Source organism: Sebastes fasciatus, chromosome 1 (assembly GCF_043250625.1).
Source record: "Sebastes fasciatus isolate fSebFas1 chromosome 1, fSebFas1.pri, whole genome shotgun sequence".
Classification (NCBI taxonomy): domain Eukaryota; kingdom Metazoa; phylum Chordata; class Actinopteri; order Perciformes; family Sebastidae; genus Sebastes; species Sebastes fasciatus.
The window spans coordinates 28833267-28853682 of NC_133795.1; the positions used below are offsets into that span (position 1 = coordinate 28833267).

Genomic DNA, 20416 nt, shown 5'->3' on the forward strand with positions numbered 1-20416 from the left:
ACCTAACGGTACCGTAGGTAGACTGTTAAACTCACTATCGACGCGTCCAAGTGACCCACCCTATTTTTTTTCCTGATAATGCTACACTGTATCAACAAATCTGTGTTGAAATCAGCAGGACGACAGCTTAACGGGAGGTGCCATTGATTTAAAGTTATGACGTGTTCAGGCTCTAGGATGAGTATTGGGCGATGGTAAATTCTAACGTTATCATGATGTGTTCAAATGTAATTTTGTAAAATGTAGTATTTGTCGAGAAACTTGAATAAATCCAGTTGTTCGAAGGGGGATTTTTTCCACAGCAATATAAAATAGGTATTAGAGAAGGAATTATGGCCTGTTTAACTTCCTAACAAAAAACTGAATGCAAACTGTAATAAAGGAGTGGATGTTGAAGTGCATGGGATTTATTATTTTCACATTTCACATTCACGTAAAAGAAACCCATTCCTCATGAAGATTTGTTGCCTATTATTGGCCTCGCTATTTTCTGCAGTCATTGTCAAATCTGGTGTGTGCTTGCTAGTTTACTAACATCACCCAATGTTACGGCGTCACTGATGTAACCAAACATGAAAGCAGCGTAATTCGTTTAATTGACAGCTGATTGGCAAATAATCATTTTGTGTCAGAAGGGTCTGTGAATTTGATTCGATAGAAATTTAAAAAGGACTTTGTGTTATCAAATTTATGGACATATTCTTAGCAAGCCACTCAGAAACGGGTAGCAGGCTACTGGTAGTTCACAATCTGCTTGTTGGAGACCCCTGCTGTTTATCTGCATAATGAGGTTTTTCGTTCCTATCACCCACACTGTTGTTGGTGAAAGCTCTTTTAAAATATCTGCACCGTCATCTTTGAGTGAGCTACACAAACATTTTAAACTAGATTATGTACTTGTCCTGGCACTGAATGAAAATTCTTTGGTTGATGTAACTTGTTTGTTTTAAGGCTGTTGTCACATTTATGTGAAATGTTTTATGTTTTCATGTTGTTTTTTACTGTGAAATGTTTTACGTTTGTTTTTTACTGTGGAATGTTTCATGTTTTTATGATGTTTTTAACTTTTTGCTGTTTTTTTTTAAAGTCTGTTATTTGTGTTTTTATGTTGTGCACGGGTGAAACAGGATCCCCTTGCAAATGAGATTCAAAATATCAATGGGATTATCCTGGCTAAATAAAGGTTAAATCAAAATAAATAAAAAAGAAATGACTAAAAAAAAAAAAATTACTGTATGTTAACCTACCAAATGTAGGAAAACAAAACACATCATACAACTGTTTGAGTATTCAGGATCTCCTTCTTCTCTGCAGCTAAACTGACAGTAAGGACATGTAAGTAATTATATAACAGGACAGACTAACAGGTCACAGCCTCTAGTCTGCGATGACACATTATTATGTCTGCCCAACCTTGTTGACAGATGTGCCTCGCACTATAGCATTTTATCCATGCAGAGCACTTTAAACACTCTGTGGTGCACAGTTTGTACAAAATAACATCCTCTGATTTGTACTTTAACCAAATTTCATCTCATTTTGACTCCCAGTTTGATGTGAATCACGTATTGTACTCCGCAAATAGGATTTCCATTTTTTTTTTCTTCTTCCACCTTCAGATCCATTTTCTTTTGCATTTTCCAACTGTGATTGAAAAGAGACACTTATCTTGCTTTACAATGCTGCAACAAGTGTGTGATTCATTTGGAGTCGGAGAGAATAATGTTCTAACGGTTTAAAAAAATAAATAAAAATAAAACAGCGTGCATTTGTTCGCAGACGGCAGGTGAGAAAAGTTATGCTTTAGAAAATGTCTCTTCCCTGCAACAGTGCAAGAGATAAAGACTTTCCAGCTCGGTATCTTTTTGCCCTCAGGGTGATGCTCTTTTTTTTCAACCTACCTGTCTGGGTAAAAAAGCAGTTTCGCAAGGTGATATCATACTTGCCATCAGTTCTCGAAAATTATATGTCACTCTAACTTACCCTGATATGTTTCTATGGAGAAGACTGTCAGGAAGTACGAGTACCCCGGCTAGTGACAGTGCGGTTAAATGCTCCTCCTGTACTCAGGGGGTTCTGTGTTTCTCTGGAAGGGAGACAAGTACTATACAGATGAGAGGTTGTTTCCTCTTTTACACTGACAATGTCTGGGATGCTACTTTTAATTGGGTGAATTTGAAGACATGCTGTGTGTGCATGTGTGTATATTTGTGTTTGATTGGTGGGGTATCATCACAGTGCAGTCTGCTCATACTTGAACTAAAACATCTTTACCGAGTGCATAGACGTATGTGCGGTAATTGACATTTTAGTGTGTGTCTTGCAGCTTTGCAGCCGGGGTTAATCCTGGGGCACAGACTTCCTAACATTGTCAGAAAGCTGTTGTCACTTGTCCAATACTGATACAGTGGCAATGCGATAGTTCAAAGGTCAGTAATGGACTGGGGGAATCATTAAGGGTTGTGCCACGAAACTCTAGTCCTAACAACGTCCTCAGACAAGTTGACCTTGTGGCTCCCCAGCCTTAATGAACAGAGGGACCCATGCAAAAAGGAAGGATAAAATCATTATGGAGAAATGAAGTCCTTTCTTAAAATACTCTCACGAGCTGCTCCCCCCCCCCCACCCCTCTATTCCCATCTCTCTTGTGGCCTTTTTGCTTTCTATGTCTCTCTTTTTTTTTCTGTCGCTGTCCTGTCTGTGCGTCTACGCCTCTCAGGAGTCTGTGAGCCAACTGGTGATAAAGAAACATTCTGGATGGGAATTCTGATGCCGTTGACCACTGACTCCGTCTGTCCGGATGTTTCCTTGGAAGGCAATGTGAGAGGCTTTATCTATAAAGTGCAGGCATGTGTTTATGTCTGATATTGGAAGGGTTAGGAGCCTCGCTAAATGTTCAATTAACATTAAAATGTGCCTATGACATAATGCCAAGCACAAAGAAGTGGAGCACAAAAGCGCCCAAATTGCTCTGGGAATTACAGCTGGAAAAAAAACAAAAAAAAAACAAGACTCAGAAAGTCTAATTTGGTCTTAATGTTTGTGTTGGGTGAGACTGCTTACTGTTCAGTTTAGGCTGTATTGATTATTGGAGTAATCACAATCTGAGGCGGTATGAGCGAGGAGCAAATATGAAGACATTTTGAAATCAGCTTTGTTTATGTGCATTGTTGCCTTCTTGTGTGCAATAGTGGATACCATTTAGATGCAGAATGCAATCTCCTCTGCTTTCACTGCAATCCCAAAATCACTTCATCTGTATGAGATTGAAAAAAGTGAGGAATACCAGGCCTCCTCCTTCCTCAAGTTTACTTCTAATGGTATAGTAATAACTTCCCAGCTCCCCCAAGTTATTACATTCTTCATTTTCTTTGCTGTGACTAAAGGACCCGGTGAGATGAAAAAATTTAAACTCTACCTTAATTTTCAGTGGTGTGTTTGCCAGCTCTAAGACAAGCGATGATAATGACTGTATTTTCTACCTGGTGGAAGATGAGACCGATGGCTACCACTGAGGACTATGATGTCCTCGATGGGCTGGCAGAACAGATGAAGATCAGCTCAATGCATTTCTAGCTGATCAGCTGTTTTGCCTGTAAAGCTGAACAATACGAAACTATTTGTGACCCAAAAGTAATGAAAATGGTAGCCGATTGGCGATCAGATCGGGTATCGACGATTGAAGGGATGATCGAAGATTGTATTTTTCCTGCGCCAATATTAAGGCAATTTAGCTATCAGAACTAAGATGTTAAAAAAAATATCTTTAGAATCTGCGCCTTCCTGTGCATTTAGAGAGGTTTCTGGTGGAGCGGCATATCTGCCCGCTGAGCCCCGTTAATCGGCATGTGTGACGAGTGAATTTTAAATGGATAGGACTGTACCGAATGTCTTTTTTTTTTTTTTTTTAATTGAAGCTTCTATTGAGGTTTTCGAAAGGAAGTTTTGAATGTATGTCGTCATATTTTACGAGGTCATCACCCTAAAAAAATGGGAAAAATATGATTTTGAGGGATTTTGTTGATGTTGTTAAATTTTTACTGGACGTCGTTCCTCCTTTTGTGTGCTGCAAGCGGGAGAGCAATTTTTAAACCGCAATGAAAATGTTGTTTTGAAAGGCTAAATGCCAACAAGTATGGATTGAAGCAGAATATTTTGTTAAATAAAAATATGTTGTGAATTTTGGAAATGATTACTTCTTTTTCCAATAAATTTTGACTTTTGACGAGCACTTTTGAATTTTGAAGAGGACTGAGCACTGCGTCGCTTGCTGTTTGTGTGTATGAGAGAGAGAGAGAGAGAGAGAGGCGAAGAGAAGGTGACCTATAGCATGCAATGTGTCTGTAAGTTATTCATAATAATAACTTGAATGTCAACACCATGATTGAAGCTGCAAAGCTTCGAACTATTCAGTGCAGCCCTAGTTATTGTCGGATATGATTTGGATTGTGATATTAAAGATAAGATAATGTTAAACGGAACATGATGCTGTGATATAGTTGCACTATACTAAAGCACAGACACACAGACTTTTAAAAGTAATGTTCAAATATTTTAAATAAAATGTCCACACTCGCACTTAAATACAGCTTAAAGGTTATCATTTTTCATAGCTCTGTTAACCACGGCGCCCCCTGGCAACAATTGCACAATATGAATATACAAACTATCTCCCAAACAAAACGAAGGACTGGAAACAGCAAATTAATCTAAATAGAAAATAAGTTATATATATTTTCTGATGATGTAAAGGTTGTGTTTATATAAGAATTTTTTTTAACAATATATTTTAACTATTTCTGCTACATTACAGTCTGTTAAACTACATCTTACACAAATTAATTCCATTAAAAGCAGAATATAATTTTTTTTTCTACTTTGAATTATTGATGTTGGCATTTTTATGAGTTAGTATTCCATTCCCATCCCATGACACTTTCTGTATCTTGTTCTCAGATGATACATTTTGTTCACAACATAATCTTACGCCTATTGAAGTGTTGTTCTACTACCGTACATTACGTTCTCATTCCCTGTCTTTCTCAAAGCTAAAAGCCACAACACTCTCCTGCTGAAAATGTGTCAAAAGCTTTGGTAGCTAATGATCACAGCAGTTTGAGGATGTCTGTCACCCCTTATCACCCTGGTGGGAGTCGACAAATGTTGGGAGAGCTAATTCAACTTGCACAGTCTTCGTCACTGGTAGGCACCGGGTGCATGCAAAGCTTGCCAATCATCAGAGCAATTTTAACTTTCTCGTTCTATTAACTGAGCCGTGACTTGTGTTCTTTATTAGAACAGTTTTAGTTGCCCCTCCTCTAAGTTTTGTCATTGTTTATTTAGTTTTTCCTGCGATATTAGAAGGACGAGTACATGGCTGCTATTAACTGTATTGTGAAAGATTATAAAGTTAAATTATAATGATTTGTTCATTTCATTGCTGTTCTACTTGTGTTATCTTGATGATGCATTTTGTTTTGACATGTTAAGATCCGCAAATGTTGCACAGTGGAAGTGTCAAGACTTTAAAACAACTCATTTTGGCTTAACATACGTACTTATTGAACTTGCTGAACTGGATTTTACACAGTAGTTTCACCAACTTCCAGAAGCTTTGGCAAGGTGAAAAAGTCACTAGAAAAAAAATAATATCGCATTCTTCCAGCAGCATGAAGCTGTACAAATCTTATGTGTGATAAGCACATTTTGAAATGGGACTCAATGTACCTGCTTCTACAGCCCTCACAGTGATATTGTGCCAGCCTGCGGTCTCTCGGTCCAAAATCTTTCCCAGTGTGATGGCACCCGAGTCAGGATCAATGTGGAAGATCATCTCCTGGTCTGTGGTCCGATCGATGGAGAACCTGTAATGACAAACACAAAAAAATAAGATATAGATGTTGAGAAAGTGAGAGGAAGGAGAGAGAGTCAATAATTATACAGGAATCTCAATTTTTAAGAGTAAATCCATGAAGTTCTTCGTTGTTTTCTTTTTCCTTAAGAGTTTAACAAGAACTTGGAGAGCTGACTTTGGGCTACACTAAACAATAACAGCTCACACAGAAGGGACCGGGGTTAAAGTAATTATATTTTAAAGGCTTTTTCTGGAGACTTGTCACCAGTCCTGTGACCCTTATACTAGCAATGTGTCTCTTTACTGCAGGCGGCTGTACCTCTTTCTTTGCCTATACAGAGTAAGAAAATAATCATTAAATTTTCATTGTACACTCTAGAAAAACCACAAATGCATCTTTCCTTTTCAGGGTACTTGGTGCTCGGTAAAGATTGGTGAGTCAACAAAAATCCGCTGAAAGGTTTCTTTGTTCTTAGTTCTACCCACCACATACACACACAAACAGCTGGCTTACTCATGCCCACATAAACCATAATAAAGTAATATGGGCACTATAAGCTCTTAAGGCCCGTCTGACAAACATTCCAGCCATCATTCTCTCGTCTCATGAGAATGATGGTCACATGTTGTGTGTACTGTATATATAAAACATCATTGCGAGAGAACCATATGCTAAACTGACGTTATATAGAGAACAGCAAATGGATTATATATGTTTCTGATCACATATTCATTTTTAAATTAGCGTGGGTTCAGAATTGTTTCTGAATTCCTATTTAATCAATGTCACCAAATGTCAATACAGGAAACTGATTTTTATTATTAACTCCAGAAGGACACATATTTCTTTCACTGTTTATTACTATCTAGCTTGCCCTAAAATAATCTGTTTGAGATGTTACCTGTTCACATGAAAATCAACTCTTGCATTTAACCATGGAAGTGAACCACTCAGTGTTCACAATACTGAACTGAGGTTAGATATTTCCACCCAGACAAACATACAGCCTTCATGTACTGTATGTGTATGTTCATTATTGTATCTGTCAGTGTGCAGCTCTGTTATCACCACATTCTCAACCCTGCCTCGTCAAATACCGCCGCTTGGTCATTGTCCGACGCACGGGGTACCCCTTTTGCGTTACTTTTGGACGGACCAGGGACCGCGTGTCAATATACTGTACGTTTGTTAGGTGCATAGTGTCCTTTCAAAATAAACTGTTTTCACAGGAAGTAGGTTTAGGCAAACACAACCACTGATTTAGGGTTAGGAAATGGTCGTGGTTGACATTAACTTTACTGACTAGCGACTCAGGTGACTCACTGGGCTGATGATACTAACGACTAACGTGACTCACGGGGCCTGGCGATGCTAACGACTCACGTGACTAAAGACTCACGAGACTCACGAGGCTGATGATACTAACGACTCACGTAACTAGCAACTCACATGACTAACAACTCACAGGGCTGACGATACTAACGACTCACGTGACTAGCAACTCACATGACTCATGGGACTGACAATACTAACGACTTACGTGACATTGACTCACGTGACTAACAACTCACGTTACTCACAGGGTTGATGATACTAATGACTCACGTGACTAACAACTCATATGACTCACGGGACTGACGATACTAACGACTCATGTGAATAACGACTCACGTGACTCACGAGACTGACAATACCGACGAGTCACGTGGCTAACGTGACAAAATAAGACGTTACTATTAGTTTCACGCAGGACATGAACAGCAGTCTCCTGGTTGAAAGTCTATTGTTTGTTTGACCCATCCATCCCTCCATCCCTCCATCCCTCCATCCCTCCATCCCTCCATCCCTCCCGCTCGCCCGAGCAGACTCTCATGCTATTAATACTAAGTCACGAGTTGGTTTACATTAGAGTTAGTTGAAAGTCTTGTTCGTCACATACTGTTTCTAAAGGGTGACTCCGTGCGTCCGTTTACGATGCCGAGGGAACGACACTTACCAAACGGCGGTATTTGACGAGTTGGGAGCGAGAACGGGTTGCTGTTGCATCTAAAATCAATATCCATCCCAATTAGTGGAGTGATTACATTTGGCTAGAATATATTTACACCTGACACTTGTCTCCAGTATAAACAATGACTTTAGTTTTCTCTCTCATACACATCATCTTCTTTTATCTTTCTTTTTCACCCAGTCCAGTCCAGTCCAGTCCAAAAACAAACTCCTAATTGGTTTTGGCCATACTTATCTCTCCACATGTACCATCACTATTATTCAAAAGTAAACAAAAAAATGATCCTTTGGTTCCCAGTACACGACAGTTTCTGTGGGATGGGAGTGGGTTTTTAGTCTCTTAACAATCCTTTTGCACATAAACACTGAGTCTCACACCATTGGAATCAAAAAAGCTCTTTCTTTCCAAACACAATCCACCTCACATCACAAAGAACAAACTTGGCTGCTTCGCACATGATTTCCCACATCCCCATCATAGGCAAAGTAGTATTTGTGTCCTTTAAACTAGATAATAATGTTTTTATCTTGTTTGTTTTGTATTGAAGAGCATCTTTCTAAGCTGCCAGCTGTTTGATAACCTCGCATCCTTGCATGTCAGACTTTCTTTGTTTTAGTTGTTACATGAGAAGTGATTAAATTTTTGCAGCAGCTTGTTTTCATTGTGGCAGAATAAATCTCTCACCAATAGAAGATAGTCTTGCTGATCAGATCCATGCATATTTCACACTAAAACCTCATCACTCAGGGTGCATGATTATGCAGAGTTCAAAGAGGGTATGCTGCCTAATGCCCGAGGCCGCGAGATCACTAACTTCGCCCAGTAGGTGTCTCCTAGCCAACCTCTCTCACTCCCTTTCACTCACTCATCCATTCACTTACTCAAACACATGCACACACATAAACACACACACACACACACACTCATATATGCTTGCACACGTATCGCATGCACACTTTCAGCTCCAGGCTGCCAAGACACTGGTGAACGACAGCCCTGCCATTGTGTTGTACTTTATTACACCTGGAACTCTGAGCCTCATGCATTTTTAATCGGGGTAATTTGCACATGCACTGCGTGTGTCGGTGTATACTCTCAGTCAGTGAGACTGTCTTAGCCCTTATCTACATTCCCCTCTCACACTGCTTTTGCTCTTCAGGGGACATATAAACCACAGACCTTGGTACCGGAGATTACCAGACGATATTGTTTTTATCACACACAGTGATCTGAGAGGAAGAAGGAGACGTACAGTACAGCTTCATCCATCGCACAAGTCCCACCATTCACTATTTGCTAAGGCTTTCACTCCATCTTCCAGAGAAATTGTAAAAAAAAAAAAAAAGATTTTACTTTTAAGCCCATCAGCCACCCATGTATTTACTAGCAGCTAGTGAGTTATAGTTCCTTTAAAGTTACATTTTTCATAGTGCACATTTTGTTCTAATAAAAATGTATCTACAGTCATAAAGTAAGGATGCAGTGAGCGCATCATAGTGGGGTTGTGACATGGCTGCCTATGTGGCAATGCTGCAGTGTCTCGTCCAAGCCACATACAAATTAGATACTCATTGTCATGCAGAACTTTGCTCCATAATGTTATTATTCCTATTTAGCAGTAATCTTTTTCTGAGCAATAGTTTATTGGCAATGTTTTGGTTGATATATTTTATCAGGCTACCTACTGTTGCGAAAAGCAGCTGTGTGCCTACAGTATCTAAGTATTTCTAGTATTTCCATTATTTCTACATTTGCATTCATTCACAGCCAAAACATTTTCATTAATAGCAAATTTAATATAATTACCAAATCAAATCGCACATCTACATCAGTACAACCTCAGTAATATTGGGTCAGAAACAATTATCTCCTTAAAGCTCCAGTCTGCTCTGTGCATTATATTTTAAGTAGTAGTGATTTGGATGTCAATGTCGACCATGATTGTGTTAACAGATTGTCCTATGTTATCCATATAGACAGTATACGCACTAATCAGGGTTTGGGATCATAAAAACCATGTAAATCAACAGTTTATATGTAACATAACCTTTTGTTTCTGACACAACAAGTAGCTTAAGTCTAATAAATATTCAACCATTTTCAACAGCATAAGGGGCCGTTCACATGCCGCGTCTAAAAACGCCTTTTATTCAATGTGCTTGGAAGGTTGCACTACTGTCACGCATGCTGTTACTAAGCAACCAAAACCTGCGCTCTAATTAAGCAGTAAAAGCCTCACTGACTAAACTAAACAAAGTCAAAACAAAGATAAATGTATTTCCAGCACTGTAAATCCCTGAGAGTAGCTTTCCTGCTTGATTTCTCTGCGTCAGTTTGGCTGACCTTTCAACCTGATGTGGTGACGCTCTTGGACAGAAAGGGTTAAGCAAGTAAAATTGTCTTTGGGACAGATATAAAGCTCTGAGTAGCCTTGCACTAAAATTATTAACTTTTTGGTGAAGTAAGCCTTAGAGCCTCTTGCCATACCTGACAGGTGTGTTCTTCACATCTGGATCCCTGGCAGTGATGATGCCAACCAGCGCTCCTACTTTGGCATCCTCCTGCACCTCCATGATGGCGCCCTCTGATGGTTGAAAGATGGGTGGCTCATCTATGTCTGACACACTGACGCGGACAATGGTCTGGTCTCGGAAGGAGCCCAGGTCCACGAAGCGAGGGTCGACATGCTTATTTACCGCCTCCACCACGACGTTGTGCGTGCGCTTGGTCTCGAAGTCCAGTGGCTGACAGAAAAACAAGATTTGGTTTCAAGAAATGTTTTGATTTTTCACTTAAAGTGGCATTGTGTGTTGTAGTACACGTATCCCTTCTTGTTCGAGTTGAGGGTTTCAAAATATCGTTGTGTCTACAGCACCGGCTAACCACCAGGTCATCACCGCTGGGAACTAGAATGATTAAGACTGCCACATTGTTGACGGTCCATTGACAAAAAGAAAACAGCTGCTGGCTGTCACATGTTCATTCTGCCATTGGACCTCATTCACAACAGAGATGTGTCACTTTGGAGAAACAACTTTTGACATCTGTGTATTATTTAAATGAAAAGATATGGCTGCTTTCTGCGTGTTATTTCAAGGTGAAAAAAAAAAAGTTGAGAACAGTTAAACTTTTGAGGAAACACGGCACTGACAGAACCTGTCAAACCCCAGTGAGAAACCAATGATCATCAATCATCAAAGACCAAATCATCTCTCTTTCTCCATCTCCTCAGATGTGCATTGAGTTTCTCTGTCTGAACAGAGCCTAAGAGCTGTTCAGCTTATTGACTGGAAAGATTTAACTGCTGGGAGCAAAAGATCCCCTAACAGTTTTTGTCGAATGCCAACCGTCAGACGCCCAGACACTTGTTGATTTCTAGCCAACCAAATCCCAATAACTTTTCATTAGACTCTGTCAGAGATGGTAGAGACTGCTGTGTGTGACAAGGACACTTGAGGTAGTATTTAATGACTGAGTAAAACAAAACAAAAAACCTAGCATACCTGGTAATGGTAGCTACTCTGATGAGTCACCCTTTTCCACCACAAATTAGCCATCTCTTGATTCTCGTTTATAATAAGGGTGCACAGAATATTACGTTTGTAGAACATGGAGAAAAAAGCTCTTAGCTAGCTCATTTATCTTATTGGTGTCATGCTGCGGCGGAAAGAGACTGAATCACAAAACATTGTGTTTGCAATGAGAAGTGAGTATTTAACTTTAGTATTTAAAGTCAAAATTTGTATGTTTTTTTAACTGGCAAAATTAATATTAGCCTAACAAACAACAACAACAGCAGCGCAGCATTCATTTAGGTTAACTGTACCTTCTTGATGGAGACAATAGCTTCCTGTGTCTCTGAATCGGTAGTGACTTTGAAGAGCTCCCCTTCCTCTTTGATCAGATAGCTCATGTCTGTGTTCTCTCCCATGTCTGCATCCGTGGCAATGACGCGTCCAACCGGCGTCCCCACAGCCGCCCCCTCCGATACAGAAAACTGGTACATCTCTGGTGTATGGAGTAGGTGGCCGGAGGTGGAAATCGCATTGATGGATAAAACAAGAGAGAGTTAGGTTTAGCAAAGCAACAGAGGGATGAGGTGACAAAAAAAAACAGTGTAGGTGTAAAATAAAAAAACACCATAAAAGAAGAAGGATGTGAGAGACAAAAGTAACGTGGAGGAGAAGAGGAAAAACAAACACCAGAGGAGGGGAGATGAGGAAAGATAGATGGATGGCTGTAGGTGGGAAAAGGAGGATATTGGTAGAAGAGATGGATAGGGAGCAGGGACAGAAAAGTGAGAGGAGGAAGGGATGAGAAGGAAGGGATGAGAGAGTAACAAAGATAAAGAGGCTAAAGAGAGGAAGAGACAGGTAATGGGAAAATTAAGTTGGGATGGGATTAAAATGAAAGAACAGCAACAAGTTGACTTCAGGCGGTTATTGGCAGTGCGATCATTGCATTCACATAAAAGGGTGTACAAAACAATCTATCTTTTTTGCAATACACAACAATACATAACAAACCATACACCTATTTTCAACCCTGATATAAATAAATAAATATAATATGCAATTGTAACTCTACTGAAATTGCATTAATGACACATAATAATAATAATAAAGCATGTATTATATTTAGTACGTGATCTGCATGATTAAGTATATGCTGACTTTTTGTGCTGACGCATGTCGTTGATCCTCAATTCTATTTCTAGAATTCAAATGACAGAACAGACTGAAAAAAATGTATAAGATCTGCCAGAGTTCATTATGAACAAGAAAAAGGTAAGAAGATAAAACTTTATTGTTCCCAAGAGGCAAACAATGTGAAAACATCAAAGTCCTTTCACATACGGCATGCCATCTTCCTTTGCATCTTGTTTATGGAGCTGCTTTCCAAACTCTATCTATTTCCCTCGCCATAAAGTGAAGATACTATAATCCTGCAGGGTTTATCCCTCTGACTGGGTAAATATGACTTACTGAGATGAGAAAAAAAGGATTTATACAGAAATAAGAAAACGTGCGCGGAGACATATCAAATACAATCAACCAGGCTGTCAGATGTTGTTCCCTCAGCTGTAACAAAAGTAATAGTGTTCTGGTTTAACTCCAAAAAAAGGGGGCGGAATAAACAGGTGGAATGAAAGCAAGAAGGAAAAGTGCCATTTTATTCATAAAACTAGTATTCAGGAGTAGCATTTAGCATATTAACATATCAATTCGGAATTGACATTTCCACATTAGGTGCTAGTGAAATATGACACTTTCTATTGTGCAACATGTACTTCTGTTGATGCAATATGTCAAAAAATTAACCCGTTTTCTGGAGCTGTTTGCTCAAAAGAAGACTTTCTTTCAACTGGATTAAAGCAGCACTAGGCAGTTTGGAGCAAATATGATTAAAAAAAGTTGTTTTTATAAAACGGATACTATATCCTGACAGTAGTGCATGAGACAGGTTATCTGAAAAAAAACAACATGTGGCATCCTCAAGATTTCACAGACCGGAGGAAAACAACCAATCAGAGCCGAGATGGAGTCTGCCGTCTCTGAGCAGCTGTCAATCACGCGGAAACAATGATCAAAGGAAGTGCTGATCAAATATGAATTAATATTCTGTTACTGTAATGCCTATTTCTCACAAAAAAATGTTTTCAGAAACATCTTGTAGTGCACTATTTAGCTTTATGATGATAAAGGTTTTAAGGAAATACCAAGCACCGCCCACCAGCCGGAGCAAACTTTCTCATTTTACAGCTAAACAGTACACTACAAGATGTTTCTGAAAACATTTGAGGCGAGAAATAGGCATTACAGTAACAGAATATTGATTAATATTTAACCAGCGCTGCCTAGTTTGACCGTTTGATCGGAGTTTGCGAGTGGTTGACAGCTGCCTCCGTTGAATGAACAGCCAATAGGAACACTCTTTCTCTGAAATGAGTCTCCCGTCATGGGCCAGATTTCGTAAAGCCTGAAAACAGAACCATGAGGGGGTGCAGAAGTCTAGTTATCTCTGCCAAAAAGATTCTGCCTATTGCCACTTTAAGTCTGTTGTGTGGTGAGCTGCAGGTTTTAATTCTACCTGTCATGCGCACTGAAAGACATGTGAAAGCCGTTCAGCCCTAAAAACGACCTCACCATCATAAACCCATAACATTAAACAATGAGGGAACAATCAGCCACATTGATTCAGTCCTCTCTTGAGCCTCGCTTGAAAAGAATGATCAAATGTGCGGTGAGACGTATCAATTTTCCTCATTTGATAGACTATTTTGTTATGGGCTGCAGGTTTGATTGGCCCATGAATTTAAGTTGATTTTCTCCACATGCAGGCCATTCAGTATGGTGGCCGATGCCGCCACTGCTTCTTTGTGTCAGCGGCCTTTAGGTTGCAAACTACACTATGTGTCTTTTATCATCTTCTTAGTGTCTCTATGTCTTGGCTTTCACTTTCCTCATTACTTTCCTCCGTCTCTGAGCTCTCACTTCTGTCTGTTACATTCTCAGACATTTTCCGACTCTCTTTTCTCTCTGCCATTTCCATCTCTTTCACTGCCTAAAGTAAGATCATGTGCGGGAGACACTCACTCTGTGGGAAGCGCGGTGGGTTGTCATTAACGTCTGTGATCACTATGGTCACCGTGGTGGAGCCGGAGAGACCGCCCATTTGTCCTGCCATGTCTGTTGCCTTGACGACCAACTCATACCGATCCTGTGTCTCTCGGTCCAAATCTGCCACTGCTGTCATGATGATCCCTAATGATTGAGGGATGGAGGAGAGATTGAATGAGAGAGACAGAAAGAGAGAGTGGGGAAAAAGTAGGAGTAGTAAGTGAGGCCAATGGAAAGGTTACATTAGTGGTTAGCACTTATGCAACAACCAACTATATTTCCCCCTCTCAGTTTGAATATCAACTTCTGCTAAGCACTGTATTATGGAGACACAAGTGCAGCGCATCCCATTTCACCTCTTCTGACTGGCTGGATGGAAGAGATTGTATCATATTTGCGCCTCTACTCATACACCATTTTATGGCTCAGCTGTATTAAAATGAATAATATATAGGGGCAGAATGAAGGCATGCCTGAGCCACACTGAATAGCATCACACCTCCTCCATGGTAGGTAACACTGCACCCAACACACAATAAGTGGATTTCCAAAGAGCAAGTAAGGGACATAGATAAAGTGATATTATATAGTGAGTGAGTTAGAAGGAAATGAACCAAATGCAATGGCTTTGTTTACTCCGGAGTGCATATTCTGTTGCCTTTTAACAGAGTTAGTGGTCAGTTAAAAACAGAACTAGTTCTACAATTTAAAGAACTATTATAAAATGTAAAAGTGCAATTCCGTACTTTCAACTAAAGATTAGCAGAACAACAAAGAACTGACAAATCATTGTGGGAACAAATCAGGTCAGTTTACTATGACCAAATGCAGACATCCTGACCAATGCTAGTTAAATGTTTTGTTAATGTTCTATAAACAGATATCTGCATATGAATGCAGAATCAGTAGGCAACGGGGAAGGATTTTGGTATCGGAAGCCTTCTGGTTTCCAATAGTAGTCTGTTAGTCTGAGTAGTATTGACCACGTTTGAGTGGGCTGTCGCCATCTTGGTTTCTTTGCAACCAGAAGTGACATGACAAGGTGGAGCTAAGTACAACCGAACGCTGAATAAGATATTTGTTGGCAACCAAAAAGGTTATAATTAACTTTCATGAACTGAAAACACACTGTGAAAGGGTTAAATTTATAAGACAAAAACACAAACAACTCCCAGACCGGACAACGCCGTGGTAGCGACCTGTCAATCACAAGGTAGCCACGCCCTAAAGCATACCCTGCTTTAGCATCTATTTTACTCTAAATGGGACCATAATTTATGAAATGAACATCACACTGTATTGAAGAAGACTTGAAACTAGCGATTGAGACCATAAACTCATGTTTACTATATTTACTGAGGTAATAAATCAAGTGAGAATTAGGGTCATTTTATCATAGACTTCTATTCAATCTGACTTATTTTTGCAACCAGAGGAGTCGCCCCCTTGTGGCTATTAGAAATAATGCAAGTTTAGGGGCACTTCCACATTGGCTTCACTTTTCAGACCTGGAAGCTGTTGCCTGGTGTGGATAGCAAAAGAGGCAGAATGCTTGGCCAAGATGCAATCTTGGAACCTATCGGCTATTGTCTGATGATGATTTAGTTTAAAATTAGCTTAAAATTAGCTTCTAGTCGTAAACATTGTCCATCAACTCCAACCCCATTGTTACATTTCAAGTTGCTAATCAGACTGTAAACAATGACCGGGGCACGGAAGAGGAATCAAAACTGTTATTTGTTATATGGATATCCACCTGGCAGAACCCCAGAAATATTGGCTCTTGCCCCCAGAGGCCTATCTTATTAGTTGTCAGACAGATAGCCGTTGGGTTCCGAGATTGTGTTAGATGTGACTCTGGACCATAATATCTTGTCATTGTTGGGGTGAGAGTATATGATTTTTGCTTTGTGAAGTTTACATAAAAACTATATTTGGTTACACAAATAAACCAGTACTATGATCTCTCTTTTTATTCTATATCGGTCTCTCTCACAAACCAGCACATAGTCCTTCTTGGTTAAAAAGAGACATCCTCCTTGTTGGCCCAGCAGCAGCAGCAGTGGCAGCATCAGTAGCTGGCTGGTTTACTGTGCAGTGGTAATATAATTCCACTTTACCCCTTGGGATTTTCCACATCAGAATCTATTGATGCATTTCCTGGGCTTGGTGTGCTGTCTCACTCCCAAAGGTTTGCATTGTGTTGGGTACACAACTCACTGATTCACATTTAGCCCAGGGCCATGTTCTATGAGTAGCCAAAATACAGTACAGGCAGCACTGGCATTAAGGAGGGAGACAGATGACATGCTCCTCTTTCATCCACCAAAGGCCAGAGGGGATGCATCTAAATTAGGGCTGTCACAAGTAAAGCCCCAAAACGCAGCTAGTATGCTGCACCGATGCTCCGACATCATGGTAGAGACAATATGTAGATGAGCCTACATGGTCTGTATTCATGTATGCAGTCAGTTAAGTCTATGCGGCCCGTATTCCCATGCATATCACGCAGCCTTAACATTAACCAATTTAGCCGAGTAATAGGGCCGTGTACACCGACTGTGAAATAGAGCCTCAGTATGGTAATGCATTACATTAATATAAAATAAATGATGATGTTCCAATATTTTTTTACACACATCAATTGCGTTCATGTTTTTATCTCACTAGGCAATGATAATCTAATTCTACTGTGTATCTACGAAACTCCCTGTCCCTGCTCTCTTGGCCTTGGCTACTGTAAGAATTAAATAGAAGCAGTTTTGCCATGCTAAGGTGTCCGCTTGCCTTTTTCATCTGTCAGAATGGCATTTCCTCTGCTGCTAAGTGCATCAGTAAACAATGATCTGCACAGATTTCTGCAAGATATGTTTCATAAATCACTGAAATTGATATCAAATACTGTATTCCTGGATGAAGGATGCAGGTGTACATTTTCATAATATACTGTTAAAATTAGGGCTGTCAAAGTTAACGCCACTAATTTCTTTAACGTATTAACGCAACATGCAATTTTTAGGTTGTAGCAGGCATATCTTCAAAGATTGTTGGAAGCTTGTTGCAAAGAAGGCTAAATAACGCTCCAAACTTACGCTAAATTTTGGAGAGGAAAAATTGTCATGGCCATTTTCAAAGGGGTCCCTTGACCTCTGACCTCAAGATATGTGAATGAAAATTGGTTCTATGGGTACCCACGAGTCTCCCCTTTACAGACATGCCCACTTTATGATAATCACATGCAGTTTGGGGCAAGTCATAGTCAAGTCAGCACACTGACACACTGACAGCTGTTGTTGCCTGTTGGGCTTGAGTTTGCCATGTTATGATTTGAGCATATTTTCTTACGCTAAATGCAGTACCTGTGGGGGTTTTCTGGACAATACTATTGTTTAATGTTGTTAATGATTTCCAGTAATAAATATATACATACGTTTTCACAAAGCAAGCATCTTTGACCTCTCCCATGTTGATAAGAGTATTAATGACTTGACAAATGTCCCTTTAAGGTACATATTGAACAGATAAAAAATGTGAGATAAATTTTAGATTAATGGTGATTAACTACTGAAATTAATCATGTGATTAATAGTGATTAAATATTTTAATCGTTTGAAATCGCTTGTTAAAACATTATAGTAATAGAATAATCAGTAATAGATCAAAGTAAATATGTTTTAGTAGGTTCTGTTTTTTTGTAGTTTTCTATGTAACAATGATATCATCATCTACTTTCAAATGAAACAAGGAAATGTCCTCATATACACTGTATAGTTCAGTTCTTGTAAAATCATGCCTTGAACACAGATACTTGAAAACGCCTACAGACAATTCCAACGTGGCCAAAGCGACAGAAAAAACACAGCGACTTGCTGTTCACTTTGTTGTCAGGGTGAGTGAGAGTGATATTAATGAGGCAAATTTCACAGCTGTTTTGTCTCCTCTTCATTTTGACCTCCTTGACCCGCACCTATTAGGCCGGCCCGTCTGCCTACAAAACGGGGAAAGCGGCTGAGTAGAACAGGGGTCCTGAGACAGAAGCCGGAATGAACCATCCGGTCTCCTGGCTAGTCCCACCAAGGCAGAGCCATTCATCATCCACGCACCCAGGCTGACCAAATCAAAGTGGTAGAGACCAAAAAAGGAATCATTAAATCTTTAGTGCTTTTCCCTTGGGGGGGCATTCGAAGGCAATACTGATGCTAAGCTACTCCTGAAACACTGCGGGTCACTCCTATAAGCCCATAGACCAGTGGGGGAATAGGGGATTTTCCATTATATAGCTGGGAGAGATTCTTTATAAGGTAAATTAGGATCACTAGCCAGGGAAAATGGCTTCAAGGAGTCATTTGTGCACTCTGCTGTGGCCATCCTAAACAGAAACATAATAATATACCCCCCGCACCACCAGTCCATGAACACTCATGCTGCTGAAAATGTCATTTTTGTACTTGAGTTGCCCTTTATTGTCTGTTTTAGACTGTGTTACCAGAATGCTGAAGGCACATTTCCATGTCATGTAATGTAATGTAATGAACAATAATGTTATCTTATCTTATCTTGTGGAAATCTAACCCAGGACTGAGATAATGGTATAGGTGATTACTAAGTGTAATTGTAATTGCAGGGTTAACACAGGTGTAATTGATCCAATTAATTGTGGTCCCATTCTATTTAGTGTCACAGCCATTTCAGTGAGTCAGCAATGCACAATACTAGGACCCATGGCCCACCTAAATGGATCAGGGCCATAATGTACGTTATCAATTACACCCGTGTTCACCCTGCAATGACATGTCAAAATAGCTGCTGTGAAAAGGGCCTTTTCTTTCATCCTTGGCACTAGTGGGCATAAAAAAGTGTAAACTTTTAGGCTTTACTTTGCTGAAAACCCAGTCTGATGGACACCAGCAGAGTCTATACAAAATCAATAAAAACAGGCGGTAAGTAAGTGATATATGTGTCGCTTTTTTCCCGAGATAATATGTGCAATGTTTATGCTTACTCATTGTACAAAATAAGTTGAAGGCATGAAGGTGGCACTAAACACTAGTGTTGAGCCAAGTCATTTATGCCATATGGTACTTTGAGTGTTTGCTAAAAGGAGCCAGTAGTTATTGGCTAAGACTTTATAAAGTTGCTTGCTTTTGGCTAATTGATTTTATGTTTTTGGCCACGGATTTTGATTGATCTGGGAATTGCGGTCTCTACGCTGTAGATTGCTTGAGCGCAACCAAAGAAAAAAAATAGCCGGTGTAGGGAGGGCTGAATGTGAGGCTGTTATCATTCTTACCTGTGTGTCTGTCAACGCTGAAAATTTTCTCTCCCTCCAGTACGCTGTACACCACTCTGGCGCTGCTGCCGTACGTAGGGTCGTCCGCATCTGATGCAGTCACCTTCATAACGGATGTTCCTGTTGAAGAGAGACAACATTGTGTCAAAACAGAGAATAAAAGCTTCTGAGCCAGGAGGCCACTGGGGAAACGTTATACTGTCCAAATGCTGGAATTCAGTTAACTTAGTGTATACAGTATATGGAAGAGCATATGTGGGCATCTGGGTGCTTTTTACGTGTGTGTGTGTAAGACTCTGGTTATTCCATCTTTGTAAGGACCAGCATGAGATTCAGACCTTGGGAGTGAGGACATTTGTACAAAAGAAGGACATTGCTCTTTCAAAGAGCGGTTTGAGGGTTGCACCTTGATGGTATATGGTTCACGCTAAAACTTTAATTTAGGTTAAGGTTAAAAGAGAGGCGGTTGATGGGTAAAGGTTGAGGTTAGGCACATTGTTGTGATGGTTAATGTTGTGAGCTATAGGGTGCATAGCACATCAATAACGGGGTCTCACAGGTATAGTAACAGTAATGCACGTCTGAGTTTGTGCACACACCTCTGTGGGCGTCACAGACTTGTCTGTGATTATACATTCGG

General features: G+C 39.9%; 1 protein-coding gene across 3 annotated transcripts in view; it reads right to left on the reverse strand.

Annotated features, from left to right (window-relative positions):
• The window catches only part of cdh22 (cadherin 22), a 191188-nt gene that overhangs the window by 40067 nt on the left and 130705 nt on the right, over positions 1 to 20416 (reverse strand). For all 3 annotated transcript variants that reach the window (XM_074641992.1, XM_074642011.1, XM_074642002.1), the window contains 5 exons: positions 19777 to 19896; positions 14463 to 14630; positions 11693 to 11874; positions 10354 to 10610; positions 5728 to 5864 (listed from right to left, as the gene is read on the reverse strand). In XM_074641992.1, the coding sequence (XP_074498093.1) occupies positions 5728 to 5864; positions 10354 to 10610; positions 11693 to 11874; positions 14463 to 14630; positions 19777 to 19896 (864 nt within the window). The remainder of the gene's footprint in view (positions 1 to 5727; positions 5865 to 10353; positions 10611 to 11692; positions 11875 to 14462; positions 14631 to 19776; positions 19897 to 20416) is intronic.